We start from the raw sequence: 23811 nt of genomic DNA on the forward strand, positions 1-23811 counted from the left end.
TGTAAAAAACACAGTTGCCAAAAGAAGCATTTTATTATTTTCAGTTGCCATATGAAAAAAAAAATTTTTTTGCAAATGCAACTGTTTGTCTCACAACGTAAAGCTCTGCTTGAAAAAGTGCAAAGTAATAATCAGTGACAGTCTTCTGAAGGTTAAATGTTCAATCCTCAGCACAGACGATACTAAGAATACAATTACGAATTAAGATTTCTACCTGGTCATGGTTAATGAAGCAAGAGTAAGCTACCCCTGTGGATTAAATAAAAGATTCCGTTTGAAATTCAGTACAAATGAGAGTTTGACAAGATGCACTTGAAAATCTGAGGTTACAGCAATCAAAATGTCGTAAGAATAACATTCAAGATGATGATGATGATGATGGCAACTTTTGGTCTCGTGAGACAATGGCTTTCTGCATCTGATGCATTGCAGCGTCTGCTGTAGCTATACAATTGAAGCCAGAGTTACTTCTTCAGATGCAGACCTGGGCAGGCGATAAGGAGACCTAGGTTCGCCCAGTTACCAGGATCCCCCTCTTGGCATAGCAGGTGAAGTCTGACAGAAAGGCAAGCCAATATGGTCCGAACCAGGAGAGCTGTCGGAAAGGTGTTGCAGTGCATCACCATCCGCCTATTGGAACTCTAAACGAGATTTTTGTCAGGGTTTACTCCCTTAGCCTTTGCCAATGCATTCACAAGGCAGTGGAGCTATTTACTCATAGATGAGAATGGAAGGCTGCATAATCGAAATCATACTTGTCTAGAAAAAAGAAAAGCTATAGAAAAAAACTGTTGTAATGCTTCCCCAATTATCAGCTAAAGTCAACACTAAGTGTCGCACAGCTGTCTTCAACAAAGATTGTCACAGCTAAACAAATAAGTGAAACAATTCACTTGGATTTCGAAATTCATCTTTTTTGTTGCACTTAAATCTGAGGCTTTTGTATTTTCGACTAGCAAGTTACATGGGGAAACTACACAAGGCATAGAAGTGTGCCACAAATCTGCTTTATTATTTTCTTTTGAGCCATAATGATATTATAGTTCTTTTTTTTTTATGTTGTAAACCATTTTTTCCTGTTGGTAATTCTCTCAGGCACCTTGAAATACCTTATCCCTTTTTATTAAGTTTAAACCAACTCAAAGCACTTAAAGCTTTTTAACTGCTGCTTTGCTGAGTCATGATGTAAAAACGAACAAACATGTTATAATCACTTAGCAAACAGACCCACAGTATTGTGTTCCACAGATGGGCAGTCCTAGGAAAATAACTGCTCATGGAATTTATGTATAGTTTTAGGCAAAGATAGGAGAAATTGTTGATAGTGGTTGTAGCTAGACGAGTTTGTTCTGAATGTTTTACAGAGAGAAAGGATCATGGATTGAAGATTAGCTGAGCAGACATAGACACACAACGTCTCTTCTGTGAGAAAGAGGTTGTAAAGAGAAGAAAAGGACATCATCCACTAGATTTCAAAGTTGATTTTCGACCCTGTCAAAGCAGGAAAGAATGCTTTGAGCAGCACCTTCCCAAATGTGGCAGCTGTAATCCATCTTAGGATGTATTTGACTCTTATACAGGCAGAGGATTGCATTAGGAGTGGTAGAATGATCCAACAATTTTTCAAGCAACTTTTTCAACAGAATTTCAAGAGGATAAATTTAAGCAGATATAAAGGGCAGTCTAAAAAATGGCATATACAAATGTCAAACAGAGCATTATCTTGAATTGCATCAAGAGATGATTAACAGTCCAATTCTAACTTTGTCCATCTATAGATAAGCCATTACAAAAGCAGTTCATATAAATTTCATCAATCCACAGAGCATTAAGCATCATAACATTAGTCCATTCTAATTCCATCAACAGAGCATTAACCAAACCAGCTTATCTTAAATTGCATTCATCTATATAGATCATTAGCAATTTCCAAAGATTGCTTCATTCTAATTTTATCCATAAAGCATTATCTACCCCAAAATGGGCCAATTCTAAGTTCATCCATAGAATATTAGCCATTTCAAAATGGGCTCATTCTAATTTCATCTAAAGAGTGTAAGCAATCCCAAATCATCCAATTTAGTGTCAGCTGCAGAAAATTTGCAATTCCAAAACTGGAGGTTTATCAAAACCAAATGAAATCAATAAAGAAATCTGTCGATTACCTTCTGCAACAAATGGATACTCATGGCCATCTCGCATACCAGCTTCAATTTCTACTTCAAGAATTTTCTCCTCAGGAACAAATCTAAAAAAAAACAAAAATTAATAAGTTTGTTTTAGTGAAATTGTAATCATCATATTAAGATGATTTGCACACCATGCATACAAGACAAAGAATTACAGAAAATGTTTTGGCATTGTAAATTAAACATCCTCTACTAAATCACCCAAGACTCTACGAACGAGACTAGTTTCTTTTAGGCGGTGATGTGCAAGCACCATAAAAAACTTGGCAAGAAAATAAAAAAATAGAATTTAGATAGGGGGAACAGTTTTGCATATAAATTTTAAAGCAAAATAATCTCCCCATTTTCAAGCCATTTTAGTGGTTTTAGAGCTGTTAATAAAATTTGTTTTATTTTTTTCTATCTTTCTTTTAGATTTTATAACTTTGCCACTCATTTAGGATAAGCAGTATAAAAGATAATCTAAAAAGATAAATATTAAAAAATTATATATATATAAATAATATAATAAATATTAAAAAAATAATATAAAAAAAAAAAGATAGAAATATTCTAACGAGATAGAATGGTCTGAAAATGGTGGATCATTTCACATTTAATCTATATAAAAGTTAATACCCCCCCTTCTCTCTTGTCAAATTTTACACACTATCACTTGAAAAAGTAAAATGTCATTTGTAGAGGTAATTCAGAACCTATAGATTTACAAAAGTTTTAGCCGTTGCAGAAAAAAAAAAAAAAAAAAAATTGGATGATGAACAGAATGAAATATAGAATAGTCTCATGTTTATGTTTGTGCGTGCGGGCATCAAATTGATATACAACTTTTGGGCCTGCAATCAATGCAGTGTTATATGAATTCTAGTTATTTTAAGACCAGGTAAAAATCTGTACTTTATTTCGATCATTGGGACTGTTGTTCTCACAAGGTTCTGGCTGATGTAACCTCCGACCTTCAGTAGTGTCTTGTCAAATTTAGGGAATTTCTATTTGTACCTGTGGATTAAATAAAAGGTCCTGTTCAAAATTTCGTACAGATTCCAGAATTTGACAAAATGTACTTGAGGATGGTTGATGATTATATTGGCTGAAACGTTGTGAGAACAACATCCAAGATGAAAACAGTAGTCCAAATAATACAAATTACCATTCCTTATCTCAAAAAATCTGAAACTGGTAAAAAAATATCTTTGCAAAATTCATGGAAATCTTAATCTTCAATACAAAACTGCTGAGTTTGTTTTCTGTAACAAACAAATTTATAACGTAATATGCTCGACTATAAATTATTTCTCATCCAATGTTTATGTTAATAACACTTGAAAGAAAAAAAAAAAGACTTTCAGATTATTTTTTTCTACTTTCATTCTATCCGAAACAAAGCATGTTGCTCTGAAGTGTAAGAGGTTACTGTATTAGGGGCCAGATTTATGAAGTATCAACATGGATAGGGAGTGGGTCAGCAAGATCTTTGCTTGCGTTGTATTTACATTTCTGCATGTTTGTCTGTTGGGGAAAAAGAAAACAGGAAAGGAATTCCAAAAGCAAACAGTCAGAGGAATTAAGCTATCAGAGTAGAAAGTCTTCTGGCATCTACGGACTTCTCCAGTGAAGTGGTAGGATTTAGTAGCTAATCGGGTGGGTTGGGATATTTTTGTTTAGAGGGTATAAGCGTATTGAGTTCATCTGAGCACATTTTGTGGAAGTATTTATAAAACAAGTATAGGGGTGCAAATTTGCAACAGGGGTTGAAACTTGGGAAACGATGCGGAACCTATGAGGTTAAAAATTCTTTTTTTTTTTTTTGCACTTTGTTCAAAATTGAACTGCTAGTGGTTGATGCACCAACCCAGAAGTCTCAACAGTAGTCCATGCATCGGTATATTGTGACTTTAGAGATGTAGAATACTGGCTGGTATGAAAAGTTTTCTAACCTGGTATTGAACTCACGAAAAGCCAGGACAATCTGTGGCTGGGAAAGTTTTCAATTGTTTTTAATTTTTGTACGAACTTATTGAAGGATATTTTACGAGTTAAAGTTGATTTTGCAGCATTTTGTCTTTTTCTCAAATCCCGTATTATGTTCTTTTGCAAAAGCAACATTTTTGATAGTGTTGGGACGATTAATTGGAATTGGAAATCAGAAAAATCGGAAGATTTGGGGATATCGGAATCGTAAAAATCGAAGCCTATTTTCCGATGGCAAAATGATTCTTTTAATTGTCTTTTTTTATTTTATTTTGTTTAAACCAAAATCTTCCATTCCTGGTAATAATGATAAAATATTAATATTTATTGATTTTAAAATACTAGTAAAGGTAAAATCGATAGATCATCCTCCACAAGTGTAATTTGATATTTAGGAAAATATCTGCATTTTTAACATGTTTTTAAGAAAATAGGAGGAAATAACAATCTTATAGCTAAATAATTAGAGATTTATAAAGAATCGGAATCGGAAATTTAGCACAGAATCGGTAATTGTATCAGCATCGGGAAAAATATTGGAATCGTCCCATCACTGATTTTTAATCATCATGAATATTCACGAGAATCAACAACCAATCAGAAGACAGATTGGCATTGAAATTGTTTTTTTTTTTTTATATTTTGATCCATAGAAATTATTGCTGGGACAATTAACTACATTCGGAAAAATCAAAACTTTTTGAGGTACCAGAATCAGTATAGGAAAAATTTGTGCCAAATTTCCAATTCAAAAAACGATTCTTATAATTTTGCTGTTGTTTTAAAGTTAATTTTCCATTGATAAAATGATAAATATTTATTGTTTTTAAAATACAAGGTAAACTAAAATAGTTTAGGCAAAAATAGCACTGGTGGCTAAGTGGTTAACGTCAGAGTGATAACCTGGGCGTTCCAAGTTCAAATTCAGTGTGTTCCAGAGAAACACTTATCAAACTCACACCTCACCTTGTGTTTCACCACCTGGGGAGGAAGTAAATAAAATAGAAAAAATTGGCACATGAACAATAAAAATGAATTACGAGGAAACTATAAAAAAATAGAAGGATCTAATTGTGTAATGCATGCACTTCTCCCACGAATGTACTTATACATTTGTGAAAATACATGCATAAATTACACAGGATTTTACACTCATCTCCAAAGCTAAAAAACAAAAAATAACTATAATTAAATATTTGGAAATTTAAAAAGAATTAGAATCGGAAATTTAGAATATAACTATCAGATCTGGGGAAAATTACTGGAATCGTCCCATCACTAATAGTAGTAAAAAAAAAAAAAAAAAAAAATGTCAGAGCCAAGTTGACAATAGTTTTGAAATGCATTAGTTAAAAGAAAATACCTCCAGTATGACAGAAAATAGTTTCAGAATCATTTCGATGTATAATACAGTAGTATGTCGGCTCGTGAACTTAATTTGTTCTTTAACTACGCTCGTGAACCAAAATATTTACGAATCAAAATAATCTTCCCCATTAACATAAATCCAATTAATCTCTCCACATGAAACGTTTTCATTAATCTATGACTAATTACTTCTAACAATTGACATCTATACTTTTTGGTAATCTTTTAGACACATCAACACGGCCTTCCATGCATCTTCTTTAAGATAGTTCATCATCATATTCGCTTTAATGTCCGTTTTACATGCTGACATACATTGGATGGCTTCGCACCAAAGTCAATGTTATTTTTGGAATGGGCTTCCTTGTTAACTGCGGTATGTTGCTGGTACAGTTCAGTTCTAGAAAGTATACCCTCCCAGGCTTTGCCATCTCTCTTTGAGAAGATGTAAGCTTATTACTAGTTGTCAGAGTCACCCTTACTAGGGAATGCTGAAAAGGCTGCCCAGGTATATTTTTGCAAGCCAGAGCGCTCTTCCTCTAAGGTACTGGTTCTTCAATTCCATTTTTTAACTCCTGTCAGATTTTCCCAACATGAGAAGGAGAGAATTAACTTCCAAACTAACCTATCTCTGGTCAAGTAATTACTGAAACTACATAATTTTATTTGGAAATAATTTCCTTAGTCAAGGCACCCAATGCAGTGATGAAGTGCAGTGCTTTATCAAGACATCATTTCTAGGTGACTGCCTATCAAGGCTAAAGAGTGCTTCATCTGTCTTAATTCAATCCAATAGTAGATTGTTCTTGTTCCATCAGTTACTACCAAATTCAATACTTGTCTAAGTAATCTAGTTAATGTAGTGTAGCAGTCATATGACTGAAATTTATTTCTGGTAAATACATGTAATCTATCGTGCAGTTTCACTGTTATGCCTAAACTTAGGTAATGGTGTGGAAATTCTTCCTAATTTCTGCTCACACCAGTTTGCATGCAAATTGATTCGGTTGATCATAAGATGTCAAATTCCTGACTCAACATCATTTAGATGGGAGGTGAGCCCCAAAACTAACTCAATTTAACACATGCCTGCTGAACCAAAACTAACTCAATTTAACACATGCCTGCTGAACCAAAACTAACTCAATTCAACACATGCCTGCTGAACCAAAACTAACTCAATTCAACACATGCCTGCTGAACCAAAACTAACTCAATTTAACACATGCCTGCTGAACCAAAACTAACTCAATTCAACACATGCCTGCTGAACCAAAACTAACTCAATTCAACACATGCCTGCTGAACCAAAACTAACTCAATTCAACACATGCCTGCTGAACCAAAACTAACTCAATTTAACACATGCCTGCTGAACCAAAACTAACTCAATTTAACACATGCCTGCTGAACCAAAACTAACTCAATTCAACACATGCCTGCTGAACCAAAACTAACTCAATTCAACACATGCCTGCTGAACCAAAACTAACTCAATTTAACACATGCCTGCTGAACCAAAACTAACTCAATTCAACACATGCCTGCTGAACCAAAACTAACTCAATTCAACACATGCCTGCTGAACCAAAACTAACTCAATTCAACACATGCCTGCTGAACCAAAACTAACTCAATTCAACACATGCCTGCTGAACCAAAACTAACTCAATTCAACACATGCTTGCTGAACCAAAACTAACTCAATTCAACACATGCCTGCTGAACCAAAACTAACTCAATTCAACACATGCCTGCTGAACCAAAACTAACTCAATTCAACACATGCCTGCTGAACCAAAACTAACTCAATTTAACACATGCCTGCTGAACCAAAACTAACTCAATTCAACACATGCCTGCTGAACCAAAACTAACTCAATTCAACACATGCCTGCTGAACCAAAACTAACTCAATTCAACACATGCCTGCTGAACCAAAACTAACTCAATTTAACACATGCCTGCTGAACCAAAACTAACTCAATTTAACACATGCCTGCTGAACCAAAACTAACTCAATTCAACACATGCCTGCTGAACCAAAACTAACTCAATTCAACACATGCCTGCTGAACCAAAACTAACTCAATTCAACACATGCCTGCTGAACCAAAACTAACTCAATTTAACACATGCCTGCTGAACCAAAACTAACTCAATTCAACACATGCCTGCTGAACCAAAACTAACTCAATTCAACACATGCCTGCTGAACCAAAACTAACTCAATTCAACACATGCCTGCTGAACCAAAACTAACTCAATTCAACACATGCCTGCTGAACCAAAACTAACTCAATTTAACACATGCCTGCTGAACCAAAACTAACTCAATTCAACACATGCCTGCTGAACCAAAACTAACTCAATTCAACACATGCCTGCTGAACCAAAACTAACTCAATTCAACACATGCCTGCTGAACCAAAACTAACTCAATTTAACACATGCCTGCTGAACCAAAACTAACTCAATTCAACACATGCCTGCTGAACCAAAACTAACTCAATTCAACACATGCCTGCTGAACCAAAACTAACTCAATTCAACACATGCCTGCTGAACCAAAACTAACTCAATTCAACACATGCCTGCTGAACCAAAACTAACTCAATTCAACACATGCCTGCTGAACCAAAACTAACTCAATTCAACACATGCCTGCTGAACCAAAACTAACTCAATTCAACACATGCCTGCTGAACCAAAACTAACTCAATTCAACACATGCCTGCTGAACCAAAACTAACTCAATTCAACACATGCCTGCTGAACCAAAACTAACTCAATTCAACACATGCCTGCTGAACCAAAACTAACTCAATTCAACACATGCCTGCTGAACCAAAACTAACTCAATTTAACACATGCCTGCTGAACCAAAACTAACTCAATTCAACACATGCCTGCTGAACCAAAACTAACTCAATTTAACACATGCCTGCTGAACCAAAACTAACTCAATTCAACACATGCCTGCTGAACCAAAACTAACTCAATTTAACACATGCCTGCTGAACCAAAACTAACTCAATTCAACACATGCCTGCTGAACCAAAACTAACTCAATTCAACACATGCCTGCTGAACCAAAACTAACTCAATTCAACACATGCCTGCTGAACCAAAACTAACTCAATTCAACACATGCCTGCTGAACCAAAACTAACTCAATTCAACACATGCCTGCTGAACCAAAACTAACTCAATTCAACACATGCCTGCTGAACCAAAACTAACTCAATTCAACACATGCCTGCTGAACCAAAACTAACTCAATTTAACACATGCCTGCTGAACCAAAACTAACTCAATTCAACACATGCCTGCTGAACCAAAACTAACTCAATTCAACACATGCCTGCTGAACCAAAACTAACTCAATTCAACACATGCCTGCTGAACCAAAACTAACTCAATTCAACACATGCCTGCTGAACCAAAACTAACTCAATTTAACACATGCCTGCTGAACCAAAATGCCTTGCTGTCTGGTATTTTTGTATTCCTGTTCTGTTTCACAACACTTAAGTTTGTATCTAATTGTGGAGAAGATGTTTGCATTTCAATTGGAACCTTGTGACTATTTTCTCTTTCATTTCAAACCAGCAAAATTAGATAAATAGAGACACGTCTGACTCACAAACTGGCTATCTCCTACATTCAACAAATATCTCCCATCTGGACATTCAATTCACATCAATGCCCCACTACAGATTGGCAACCTCAGACGTAATGAAGGCATGCCAAAATGTTTAAAATGGACACATACTAATCAATCTCTGGTCATATATTTATCTCCACTTTCTCTGAAGTTCATTTTTATCATATCTTCCACTGCCAATTGACCCTACTACCTCAACTCTTTCTACATCTATTAATCCAAGAACTTTTAATGTGGTCATACTGTCCAAGCCTCACGTTTTGCACACATCTCTATGTACTGTCCAGACTCATATGATCTAAGTCCGTCTAAGATTAACCCATTCATTGTATCATTCTCATATCATTTCGCTTCATGCAATGCATACATTCAACCCTTGCTGGTCAAGTTTCAATTCCAAATAGCATTACACAACGCACACACGTCTAATAGACACTTCTCTTGGTCAACAGTGGTAATGCTCTGCTGGTTAGGAATGGTAGAAGTTCCCTGAACTAACTCCATTCACTCCTAACTAACACCAGCTCCACCCTGTGCTCCAATGGTATTACCACGGTAACAAAACTTGTAAACAATCTCAAAAGCTTTGCTATTCAGATAGGCTTTCTCCAAAACAGAGTTCTCATCCATCTCCACCAGGTTACACTTCTGGTACACAAGATGATTAGCTCCTCCCATCATACCAATAATTCCACTGCATTTCTTGTGTACCTAATGCGCCTGACTTTCCACAAGCTTAGGGAAACTTTCCTCTTTCTTGGCACTTTCTAGTAACACAAATACCATTCTTATGTTTACCAACATATCATGAACAAGAACAAACATTCATAATATGCAAATACGAGTATAACGGATGCTCATGGATCAGCTAACATAAACCAGTAGAAGCTTGTGAGTGTGTGTGTTAATAGGCTAAACCTAGTGTTCATGGTTAGAAGTGTTCGTGAACTGAGGTATCATTGCATATGGAATTTGGATGATTTTTATCATTGTGTAAGATTTAACAAAGTTTCCATTTCTGAAATAAGAAAATGGACAATTACAAGCTATGTCTACACTCGAGACGTTCAGCCATAACAGTGTAAAAGAGCTACATTTACATGATTTTCTCTTTTTACATAAATATCAAGAACCATTTTATGCTAACAATAATTTTTTTACCAGATGTTGCCAGAGTGGTGGTCTCAGAAAAAAAAAAAAAAAAAAAAAAAATTATAAATATAGTCACCTTTAAATTTGGAGAACAAAAAAAAAAAAAAAATCAATATAATTTTAAAAAATTTGTTTCAGTTTTTCTTTATTTTCAAATGAACATTAATCATTCGATATCTATTTATTAAAGTTATGTGCAGGCAGGAAATACAAACATACACAAGCGTTGCAGAGAAAGAAGGTCCAACTCCTAGTATTCCAAACCATCTAATTCAGTTTTCCTGTTTTAAAGTCTTCCAATATTCAAATTATTGCCCTAAGATTGGATCCAGAGAGAATTGCAAAGCAAGTGTTCCGATGGACTCTTGATGGAAAAAGAGGAAGACTAAAAATGAACTGGAAGCAAACAATCAGAGATTTGTGAAAGGAGTTGTGTTTGAAGGCTATCTCAATGCAGTTTGTGGGAAACACCATGTTATAGTTATACAGTAGTGTATAGCTAGTGTTTAAAAGAATTATAATATTAGGAATTTTAATAATTTTCAGTTATATCACGTTTATTTACCAACATAATGTGTTGTACAGGACGGTAGATGTTGATATCCTTATCAGGGGAGAAAAGAAACATCTGCCACTGTTAGGCAAGGCTTTCCTTTGTTTTATTTTTTCTTTCTTTCTTTTTTTTGTATCGGCGTACAGAAGTCAGTGCTGCAGTCGAGCTGTCAAATCATACGAGTTGTGATGAATATTAAGTATTAAGAATTATTATAGCTTTTTTTTTTATTACTTTTTTATGTATATAAATGATTAGTTATATTATGTGTTATGCTTATAAGTGTGTGCACTTATGAGTGTTAGTGCCTACAGTGTTAGTGCGATGTTTATATCAGTCTTGAATAATGAGAATGGTCTAAGGAAGACAACTGTGAATATACTGAATTTATTTCATCATTTTAATATTTAGTCCTGAATATCATTTAATTTTTTTTATTAGTGATAAAGAAAAGATAGAGGAACTTTCACTCCCACAGTCAAAATTGTTACTTAAATTATGAAGTATTAATTTTATATTTGGACATTCCAGGGAATTTTTCTTTGGCAATAAACCCAACAGAGTCTACGCCATTTTTGAAATTACTTTTTTCCTGTTGTTGCTAGTCCTGTGCAGTTCTAGGAAATCTACCCGCCCAAGCTTTGCCTTCTCTCTTTGGTTTTGTTGTTTTGTTTTACAGTATATCGACCCTTTTTAGAGTATTTAATGCTGAATCCAGTTATTTTGGAAATAGTATTCATGTTGCAACCAGTTATTTTGTAGAAGGTTTTTATTCTTCAAGTCCTTTGTATCTTCAATTGCTAGTTTGTAGTGTTTGGTTTGGTTTGGTTGTTTTATAGTAGATTTTATCGTTTTTGTTCTCTGCTCTACAGAGCATGAATGAGTTTTGTTATGGGAGAGAGGAAAGTGTTCCAGTATTAATGTTTGGTACATTTTAAGTTAGAAAACCAGTCAGGAAGTGGGGGGGGGGGTAGAAAGAGAAAGGAGAAATGGGAAGGGGGAAAGGTGGATTGTTGTTTTTATTTTTCGTTTTTGCAGAACATAAGTTTTGCAAAAGGAAATAGAAAAACAAAAAGCATCAATGTTAGGCGCATTTCATCTCAGGAAGCCAATATCTTCAGACAGCCTGATCTGGTAGCACCAGCTTTCTCTCTCTTTGGGAAAGGGGTTAGTTTATGAACAATTGTAAGACGTGCCCCTGGGAATGCCATCAAGGCTGCCTAGGCAGTTTTTGCAGGCCAGAGCACGTTTCTTCTAAGGCACTGGCTCCTCAGTTTCACTTTCTTTTTTTTCTTTGTTTCATTTTACTTTAGTCAAAGTTCTCAGAGGTCAAGAGACCCTTTTCCTGGGCTAAGCCTTGATCTTTATATAGATAGATATTTGAATTTTCCATTATTCTCGTTATCTGTCAAATATTAAATCAATAAAGTTGTTAAGAATATTAATTTTCATTTTCTCTAATTCACCAATAAACTGTTATATCTTTCTTGTGGTCTATTAGTTTTACCACGTTCCAGGACAAGAATTCACCTAGTTTGGAGGAGTATCCAGCTAAGTATTCTTACCTGTTTTAACATTACTGAGAGAATGATATATACATACACACGTGTACGCAAACACACTTTGTATTATTCAATAGTCGTGTGTAAATAAATAATCCTATATAATAATATGTAAATACGTAACTGTTTTGGGGAGTTTATTTTAATGCTTCTTTAAATGTATTTTGGTTGTAATTATAATACCAGCATATTTCGTATACTCATTTCTTGTCCGGAGGAGCATATGACTATCACCTTTTTATTCCTTTATTTAACAAAACCGAGCACTATTCGCCTGCTACAAGGATGGTTAACATGCTCCATTCTTTTTGTGACACTTGAACATATTGAGTCCGCAAGAAACAGTGAAATTATTGGTAGGTTGAGAGTGGATAACAAGTTTTTGTGCAAGATGTGTAAAAACAATAGAGACGGATGAAAACTCAGATGTGGAGAAAATATATTTGGATTGTTGAAATGATTGAGGATGTTTACATGTTTTGTTACTTTGGTGATAACACTGCAATACACAAATGTAGAAGAATCTGGTGCTATTGTTATTGCAATTATAGTAGTGAGCAGAACAAATTCATGGAACTTCTGTCATTACTAACCAGCAGAGCATTATCAATGTCAAACAAGAGAAGAGTCTATCAAGCATGTGGATACAGTGTGATCATGTACAGAAGTGAAGCCTGGTCAGTGAGGGTTGATGACATGCAAGGAAAGAAATGATATGAGAATGATTCAATGAATATGTAATGTGTATATTAAAGACAGGTTTAGATCTCATGATCTCAGAGGAAAATTAAATCTGGACAGTATAGGGAGATGTGTACAAAACGAGAAACTCTGTTGCTAGGATCATGTTCAAAGAATAATTCTTGGGTTAGCAGATGTAGAATAACCAAGGTAGCAGTGTCAGTTGACAGGATAAAGCCAAGGAGGAAAATGATAAAGATGTATTTCAGAGAAAGAATGATTAAGTCAAGACCTGGTCAAAGATGGGTTAGTTCAGAATTTCTAAAAACTGGCAAACATATGTTGAAGTGTAAAATGATCAGTAAACCAAATACGATGATTGCCCCTAAGAAAAAAAGAATTTAATGAACAAGCATCTATTACCCCCGCCTTCGAAAGGAGTAGGTAATGCCTGGAAAGATGACATCATGACACTGCTCCTTGAATCGAAGTTAAAGTATAGCTTTAACCTCGAACAGATACCAAATCTCTATTATTAACAGAAGTAATAGTATTGTTTCGGCTTCAGATATCAAACTTCTGTTACTACTAGATTGATCAATTCTAATATGTAAATTTTCAAAGTAAAAATCATTGATCCTGTTTACATTAATTTTTTTTTAAAGAGAGTTGAGCGCATAATTGGTCTTGGGTTTTGGTAGAAAAGGTATGCAATCTGGACAGACAGTAATTTACATTGAGAGCAATTTGACTTTGGACCCTACGTGACTTAAAAGGTAATTGAAACTGAGGCAAGAAACTGCTGTTGTACTTACATAATGTTCGGACATTCATCACAGACATGTTGCTGAACCATCTGGAAACGACCAGGGCCTAACTGAGTGGTAACCATTTCCATTCGACAATTGCATTTCCGTTTTCCTTTCGCAGGTTTTGCAACTGGTTTATATCGAATAATCTGAAAACCATAAATATTATTTATAAAGATTTTGCTTTTTTTTTTTTTTTTTAGAAGTATGGTTAAATTTGAAAATATCAAAGCATAGACAATGCAATTTTTTTTGCTTTTTTTAAAAACATTTTTTTTATTCAAGTTTAATCAAATTTATAATGAGTAAAAATCCCATCTTCAGAGATATTAAGAATTGTTGCATTTTTTTTTTTTTTCTTTAATGATACTATTATTGCAGGCCGTAAAATCTTTTAAATTAAATCAGTCCTTAAGTTTGTCACTAAGGTGTCATGACATTGGAAAAATAAAGATTTTGTTATTTTTTATGAGCATTAATTTGAAAATTAAGCATAGAATACATTACAATTGAATCAGCACCCACAAAAGAAATAAAAAAAAAATCTTGCAATCTGCAGCAGTTTTTCAAATAAAAAAATAGGCTTCTATGAATATGCCATTCTATATATATATATATATATATATTTAAAATATAATTATCCACTGACACGTGTTTTGCCGTCTACGACTCAGAGTGGCTGAATCTAGCGAGATTCGAATATATATATATATATATATATATATATATGTTAGTGATGGGACGATTCTAATATTTTTCCCAATTCCGATACAATTCCCCAATTCCGATACAATTCCCCAATTCCGATTATTTATAAATCTCTAAATATTTAACAATAAAGTTGTTATTTTTCTCCGATTACCGTAAAAACACATGTTAAGTGTGCACATATTTTCTCAAACGTGAAAATACGGTTGCATGGTGGGGTTATCTGTATATTTCATTTTGACTGGTAGTTTAAAATAAATATTTAGTATTAAATAATTACTACCAGCTGCAGAAGATTTTGTTTTAAATAAAATCAAATAAAAAAGAGATAATTAAAGGAATCGTTTTGACATCGGAAAATAAGTACAAATTTTTCAGATTCTGATACCCCAAAAAGTTCCGCATTTTCCGAATCCCGATTAATCGTCCCAAAACTAATATATATTACTTTTTATTATACAGTGGATTTCCACAATTTTTGTGAATATTTACTTTGAAAATACAAACTATTTGATATCTAAATTAAATTATAAACAAGCCAAATACAAATGCTTATAAAAAATATAAATAAACAGTTGCAAACAGTTCATTTGAACTGCAGTGAATAAGTGTTTATTCTTTTTTTAATGCGTTTAATTTTTGTTTAATTTAAATTTAATTTAGATACTAATTATTCAAATAAAGAGACTTTTTTTTTTTTTTTTTTTTTTTTTTTACACAGTATTAATTAAATACTGATTTTCTTAAAAATACTTGGAAAAAATACCTCCTTTGCGAATACTTTTATTCCATCAAATATTATCTTCCTTCTAGTGTTTGAGTATAGACATAATCCCCCCCCCAAAAAAAAATCCCTTGCCCCTATGAAAATTTGTTGCTGCAAGAGTTCTCGTTTGTAGTTATAAAATAATACAAACATTTAAATATTTGCATTCTTTGAATTCTTTGAACTATTATCATCATCTTGAATATCATTTTCACAGTGTTTCGGTCAATGTAAACTAAGTTCCTTCAGGTGTATCCTGTTGAACTTGGGAATATGCATAAAAATTTTAAATGGAACATTTTATTTAATCCACAGACAGTAATTTAAATGTTCATTATTAATTATAAATGGGGTTCAAAGTTGAGAGCATGAGTTTCTTGGGTTCTTCAATTTTCCTGAACAATGCCTGCGCAGTACAGGTCCTGCTAGTAAAACATATACAAGTAGTATGTTACAAATAAAACCATCAAAACAAAATGCTTCCAAGTGGTCAATAAGTTACCTCAACAAAGTTTCCAGAATAAAGTTCTTCTAATGATACTTCTAAATCCATAACCACATCACCGCCTCGTGCAGCATCAGGAGTTTGCTCTTTGAAGTTAAATCCTCCAAAAAAGCTGGAAAATAGAATTTAAATGACATTTAAAAAAAAAAAAAGTTAACAAAAAAATAAAAAAATCGTTAATAAAAAAGAAAGAAACCAGTTTCTGAAATTTTGTGATGAGGATTGATAATTCATATTATTTGGATTCTTTGGACTACTGTTCTCATCTTGAGTGTTCTTTTCACAATATTTCAGCCAATGTAACCACAATGATCCGTGAAGTAGCGAAGAAAAGTATTTGGTAAAATTCAGTTGTAAGTAATACTCTTTTGGAGGTTGAAGGTTCAAGTCTCAGTGAGGTGACACTCAGAATACCATTGTAAATTACTTAGTACTTCTACCCAGTCATGGCTGATGGAATAAGAACATGCTGCCCCCCTGGATTAAATAAAGGGTTTTGTTCAAACTCCTGTGCAGATCTGAGTGAGTTATTTCAGAGTTTAGCAAGATACATCTGAAGAAGGCTGGAGGTTACATTGGCTAAAACATTGTGAAAATAACACTAAAAATGAGAACAGTAGTTCGAATAATCCAAATAACCAGATAAAGCCATTTAAAAATTCAAATTTACCATCAAATGCAGCTATAACCATATATTACATACTTATGTTAACTTATTTCTCAGATTTAATTGCAGAAATTGCAAAGAAGCACAAAATATTAGCCATTTTCAGTTACTATTTATCATCAAAGTTTTTGAATCCATTCTGGAGGAGGAACATCTCTCTGGTTTCCTTTCACCAGTTGGCTGTTCAGATCATCTCCCTACTACGTTTTTGACCATCCTCTTGGTATTTTCCATTACCTCAGAGTCCATTCGGTTGCTCTGGGTGTCCACATATCGAAATGATCTGTCTGCTTATGTTAAGTTGTTCTTATGAGAATGACGTCATTTACTCCAGTTTGCTGTCTGATCCAGGTGTTTATTTTTTTTTATCACGTAAACTGATGCTGAACATAATGTTTCCCATTTTGTATTACACCGTTCTTAGCCGTTTCTTTTGCTGCATCATTAAGTTCACATATTTTGCTATCATATGTCATCACAAGCAGGACGTATTCATTAAACATCTTATTAATGTTCATCTTCTACTCTTCGGAAAAGGCTGTCCATCCAAGCGGAATTAGCTATTTTATTTCAGGCATGATATCAGTGTTACTGCTGACAGAATCAGTAAACTAAAATACACAGACCAATAATGACTGATTTTCATACAAGCTTTAAAGAAAACACTGTAAAATCAAGGTGTTTTTTCACAGCCAAAAACATGATAATGGCTAAAACAGTTTATGCAATTATTACTGATGAACATTAAAAGTAAAAAATATTTTTTAAAAAGAAATTTTATTAATGATAAAAAAAGGAGGGTGTTTGTGAAGCCACATTTGACACTACATATTCATAAAAGATCCAGGTACTTGTACAGTTTAATCAAGACATTAAAAAATGAAAATATCGAAAAAGTTATATTGTACGTATCCGTTTTGACATGAAGATTTCCGAAAAAAATTTCACTTAATTTGATCAAGTAGTTTTTTTTTTTTACAGCGGAAAAAACACGTTTTTATGAGAGCGCGTTGAAAGCAGATATCTTGGATTTGTTTCAAATTTTTGTTTGAATTTTAGAAACGACATGGGAGATAACTCCATGTAAAGCGTCGACACTCTCTCCCCATCTTTAATAACTAGCTTTTCTTCCTAAAAATCAGACCTTTTGCGCGGGATCATAACAAATTGTTTTTTTTCGCTGTAAAATAAAAACTACTTGATGAAATTAAGTGAAATTTTTTTTTCCGGAGAACTTCATTACATAACAGATACGTAAAATTAAAACTTTTCTTTTTCGAAATTTTCATTTTTTAATGTCTTGACTAAACTGTACAAGTACCAAGATCCAATATACTTTGAAGTGTATTTTGTGTTATATGTTGTGCTCCTACCTGGAAAAGGGATCTCCACTCATGTCACCTTGATTTAATCCTTCTTCTCCCCTACGATCATAAATTTTCCTTTTTTCAGAATCTGAAAGAACCTGGGCGGAAAAGAAAAACAAAATGTTAATTTTAATTGTTAAAAAATGAACAATGCTGCATTTGTGTTGCCATACAATAAAACGATAACCATACAGTTTAAATATAATGGAGATTTGGTGATGGTAATGCAGTGTGTAAAAGTTATTAGGTCTGACCTCTACAATTAAAAAAATTCTGACTCCACTTCCTTATTTTAAAATCTTCCAAAATTTAACAATTGTTATGGAGTTAAGGCATGAAAGAGTGTTGTGCACAGCCCTCCCAGATGTGGCCACAGAACTCCATCTTCTATTATGTAAATCTCACCTGTCTGTTTAAATGTATGTATGTATGTATGTATGTACATCTGCCTAAAACTTTTGACAGAGGCGATGGATTTTCACAAGATTGGTATCATTTTAAAGCTCGACCCTTCGGATGACAAAATTGAAAAATTGGCTAAAAACATTAATTCCTTCACCCTCAACTGGGCACTTTTCTACAGGGAGGGGTTGCATTTTTCGCTGATATTTTCAAAAGCCGTCCCCTCTTTTCGACTGTTTAGTGTTAATTTAAACTTACGCCACTTCCGGTTTAGCGATGAGCGCAATAGCAAAGACGTTACATTTTTTTTTCATGCTCTTTTCCTCCTTCACGGTATGGGTACTACCTGCCTACTACCACTTTTTTATTTTGCTCAATCCACACCTCCAAACACCTGGGCAACGCCATGCACCCAGGCTAGTCTAAGAATATATCTGACCCTTTTACAGGTAGATATCTCCACTGGACCATCTGTAAAAAGTTGAATATTGAATGTAGCAGCAATTCCTGGAAATATATACTGAAAAGAACAGTTGGAAAGAAGTCATACATCATTCACTATGACTATGCAATCCCTACAGCTTCATACCTAGAAACTGGAGCTATTGAACCTAACGGTAATATAGGACAAGAAGAAGAAGAAAGAAGCAACCTTAGAAGTTAGTGTCCCAAATGATGTTGGGTTAAAGAGAGCTGAAAAGGAAAAGATAACGAAACACAAATGTCTTCTGTATACCATGAAAGGATGAAAAGAAAATGGAATCTTAGGAAGATCTCCATTCCAGTAATTATAGGAGCAACTGGATTCAAGTATTTAAAAACTACAGGGCAAATATACCCTGTAAACTAAGTGCAAGAGAAATACAAACAACTGCACTTAAAGGGATGGTTAGAATCTTAACATTTCTCGATAGGATGTCTCAAATTGATAAAAGTAAAAGATTGCTGCTCGGCACGACCTATCCTGCCATGACAAAGTTAAAAACCATCTTCGAAACTTAGGTGATGCCCTTTTCTCTTCCCTGTAACCTCTTTCCCACAGAAGAGAAATTGCGAGCCTGCCTCTGCTCTATCATTACTTTCATGCCAAGCACTCATCTGAGCTTCAATATTTTGTCTCCCCCTTGTCAAACTTAAAAAAAAAAAAACACTTGTCTAGCTCTAACCACTATCAACAATCAATTTCACTCACTCTCTACCTGTGCCTAAATCTAAACCCAGATTCCATGAACAAAGCTTCTTTCCTAGAACTACTCACCTTTAGAACTCTGTTCCATTGGCCTGTTTTCCAACTACAATATGGTTGTCTTCAAGTCAAAGGTAAACAAGTTCTTGTTGAACTGTCTTCTTAAATAATGAAATTATACACAATTTCCACCACAAACGATTACTATTCCCAGTGACCACTGTACCGCTCATTAACCCTTATCTTCAAGTGGTCTTCAGGCCTTGATAAGTGGTGATTCCCATGTAAAAAAAAAAAAAAAAAAAAAAAAAAACCCAAACATTGCTACTTACATAGATTTTATTTAAAATACAGTTTTTTGCCATTACTGAATATATTTACCTCCTCTCAAGGAGGTTAAATACAAAGGTCAAGTGAAGTTTTGAAAAAAAAAAAAACACAAAAAAAACCCCAGCTTACTAAGATAATCATATTCTGGCCTAAAAAACATCCCTGTTGATATTCCCTGGTAGGGGCGTCTCAGGCTATTAGCAAAAAAACTAACCCCTTCTTAGAGAGAAGGTAAAGCCTGGGAGGATGGACCTCCTAGAACTGAAAAGAACCATATGTCAGCCCGAAAGGCACAAAGCCACTGTTGGAATTGTCTGGTTGATATTTTTTATTTTCTTATAATTTTGTTCTAGCTGAAAATGGAGCATTCTACTGGCTGCCAGGTATTCACTCGCTACCTCATACATTCCAACCGAGAGTATAAATAACATGTAATGTTCACTGTATATTCTGAAAAAAATGTTTGCAAACGTAATTGAAATGTTTGATTTATGTAGTGATTTAGAACAAATTAAAAAGGAAAAAAGGTTTCATAAATGATTGCCCACAGTTATCGATTTCCATTGTTAGATTCACGCATACATTTAGACAACAGATGTGTACATACACATGAAGAGAGAAAAATCATTGAATATTTTTGTACGCATTCATAAAACTTAAATATTTGCATCTGAAGGACACATATTTGCCAGTTATACTAACAAGTTTTTAAACATTTATCTTTAAATGTGTATTTTATTAACTAGTCCATTTGGCGTAACAGTGGTATTCAATGCTCGTTAAATACTCAGCATTATAAGGTGAGAATTAAGGGTAAGTGGAGTAATCCTAGAAAAAGAATCCCCTCCACCTACACACTTACATGACAATGAAAAGAGAGCCTTTGGGTAGTCATCAACTATAGTAGATGTTATGTGCAAGATAATGTCTAGGGGTAGACACAATATATATTGAAAAAAAAAAACTAAAAGGAGTTTAAGAGAAAAAAAAAAAATTTATTGACCAGATAAACAACAAAACCACAAAAAAAGGAGTAAGTCAGGGTTTTATTAAGCTAGCTTTTTTCGTGGTGCCTTAACTGAGTTTGAGAAAATATATTTTACTTGTCTCAGAATATAAGATCAGAAAATCAATATTTACCAAGAGTCCAGTTCTTTGTGAGAGTGTTTGCAATAGGTTTGTTTCAGGAAATTCCTTACAACCGGATTTTATCCCAGGAAATTGGTTGGAGTCATAAATAGTTGAAAGGTCACCCCCAACTTAACTTTCCTTCTCAGAGTCGATTTGATAACTGAAGTTATGACGCTATTAGCATCTATTTATAGACATGTGGATTTGGAAGCTTCTGGAATCTTCCAAAATGGAACACCTTAACTTTGGAACCATCTAGAGCCCTTGAGAAAAAAAAAAAAAAAAAAAAAAAAAAAACACCTTTTGTTCTATTTTTAGATCTCTCCAGAAATGCTTAAAAATAATTTTTATTTTCTAATTGTAATGTATTTTAAAAGTAAAAGCTTTATATTATATATTTTATATTATGATAGATTATAATATTAATTTTATATTATTATATATATTTTTTTTATTTTATATTATTATGTATGTAAGAAATGGTAATTTCTTCATTTTTTAAAGAGGAAAAATGTCCTCTCATGACATAGACAACTTTACTTTTTAAGTATGCATTTTCTGTTAAGATTGATTGCGCACATTTGATTTATGTTTGCAAAAACCCACAGCAATCGGTGGAGTTTCGGGTAACAGCCATTTAAACGTTGCAGTTTCAGTAGTAAATCATTCCTTACGAAGATGATAATCTTATATCCAAACTAAACTATCAGTATTTTATATGGCAGATGTTTTGTTAGGTTCTTGTGTTTTACAATATATCATCTCTTTTCAGGTAATAAAATCGTAAAAGTTTCTGTGCTTCAAATATTTTCCCTACTATTACATAAAAGAAACTGTGTGTATGTGAGTTTGTTCCCTGTGGACTCTGAAACGGCTGGACTGATTCTTATGAAATTTCATACAAATCTACTTTATGTATCTGGCAGTGTTCTTAGATAGATTTTGTATCAGAATGCCTTTGATAAGTATCAATAATCAAAAAAAAAAAAAATCTGATGAAAGAATGAACAGGCGATTTTGACCAAAGTTAACACTTTATACAGCCTAACATCACAAGTGCACTTGAGAAGTTTTATTACCACACAAGCAGAAAGGTTCAGCACATAAAACCAACAGCAGGTTCTTTGATATGACAGGGGCGCAGTCAAAATAAATATTTCTGTTTGAAGCACGCTCGAAACCTTTTGCATTTTAAACTTTAATTCAAGCCATTATATATAAAAATTTTATAAAATCAACAGTAGATTCTATACAGTGAAATGTAAACCACAATGTATTGTGGACTAAGTCATTTCGAGGAGACATGTGAAGCTCCCTCCAAGTGCACCATGGTGGGTCCCCAACTAGAGCAGGTAATCAATTAATTTGATTGAAAAATGAGCGATTTCATTGATTTTGATGACTATAAAAAATATGGGAGTGTGAAACATTTGTTGATCGTCATTCAATCCCAATGTCGGGTCTCGCTGCTAGTTCTTTATATCTCCAAATATTTATTCATGGTGTTTGGTTTGGTTGTTTTGTAGAGGAAAATTGTTTTTGGCTTTGCAAAGGAAAATAAAAAATAAAAAAAAAACAATACCAATGTTTGATGCATTTTAGGCCAGGAAGCCGGTATCTTCAGACAGCCTTATCTGATAGCACCAGGTTGTATATGGTAGATGCTCGACTGAGCTTCAATCTCTGACTCTTCCTTGTAAGGCATTTACAGTAAGAACACGTCTCACTACCAAAATTGCAAAGAACTTTCATTACTAGGTCTGTGACAACAGAATACTCTTTTAATTCTTTTGACTCTTGGGTATATATTCAACACAGTTAAACACACTTAATGAACCAAGAACCATATCCATCTATATAAAAACATAAGATACTAACGGATATATACTCAAGAGTCAAAACAATGGAAAGAATATGCTGTTGTCACAGCCTTAATCATTAGTTACGTCTGCTTGACGGGTCTTGTGTCAAGTACTCAGTTTCTGGTAGAATTCATCAGCTGAAAAATTGCATACCGTATAAAATGAGCGACAAACACATTTTCTAATAATAATAGAAACTTATATTGAAGAAGCATTTTAAAAACTAGAGAGTTGAGGCACGCAACTCGCTGCCTTCGGGATCCAGATTTCAACTGAATTACAAATCTTCCCTCGTTCTGAAACTAGAGGGAAAGATAGATAGAAAGAGGGAACGGAGGGAAAGGAGTACATATTTTGTTATTAAATTTCAATATATTGTTTTGATAGTAAACCCCTTTAGTGAAACCATGTCAACCTTGATTGCATAAACAATCTGGCCTGCTGATGTGTGCTGATATTTCAAGATGAAATCAACACCGACTTGATTTTATGTGAACCCCCACCCCCCCGATAAGGAAATATGGGTAGAAGGTTTTTAAGTATGCTCCCCAGCAGAAAAGGGTTCTTATTATACCAGACAGATTTGACTCCATATCTCAATTGCAAACATCCCAAAAGACATTTCACTATTACTCACCCAGATATCTCTTATCTTCTATAAATATAAAAGCGAAAATGTGTGTATGTATGTTCGCTTTTTGTGTAGTATGCCTATAAAAGGCTTTTTTCCGATAAGCGGTCGGTTGGCTCACAACTTCTTAAAACTTTTTATATCACATATAAATCATAATATCTACGAGTTAATGAGGGTCACCTGTTTATTTAATTTACTAGACTTTGAAAAGATACATATTCAACATTTTTCACTCGCCACATGTGGATTAGGCTTTTTCATATGATAAAAGCAGCACTAATTCTGGTGGTATTTTTTTGGTCGC

The 23811-nt window shown here is 33.9% G+C and overlaps 1 protein-coding gene across 1 annotated transcript in view; it reads right to left on the reverse strand.

Annotated features, from left to right (window-relative positions):
- LOC145241453 (dnaJ homolog subfamily B member 11-like) overlaps window positions 1–23811 on the reverse strand; it is a 74969-nt gene that overhangs the window by 12152 nt on the left and 39006 nt on the right. The window contains exons 3-6 of the mRNA XM_080104430.1: window positions 17969–18060; window positions 15926–16040; window positions 13956–14098; window positions 2166–2248 (exon numbers count right to left, since the gene is read on the reverse strand). Coding sequence (XP_079960556.1) covers window positions 2166–2248; window positions 13956–14098; window positions 15926–16040; window positions 17969–18060 — 433 coding nt within the window. The remainder of the gene's footprint in view (window positions 1–2165; window positions 2249–13955; window positions 14099–15925; window positions 16041–17968; window positions 18061–23811) is intronic.

This window comes from Euprymna scolopes, chromosome 20 (genome assembly GCF_053919585.1).
Source record: "Euprymna scolopes isolate OS-2025 chromosome 20, ASM5391958v1, whole genome shotgun sequence".
In the NCBI taxonomy this organism is placed as follows: domain Eukaryota; kingdom Metazoa; phylum Mollusca; class Cephalopoda; order Sepiida; family Sepiolidae; genus Euprymna; species Euprymna scolopes.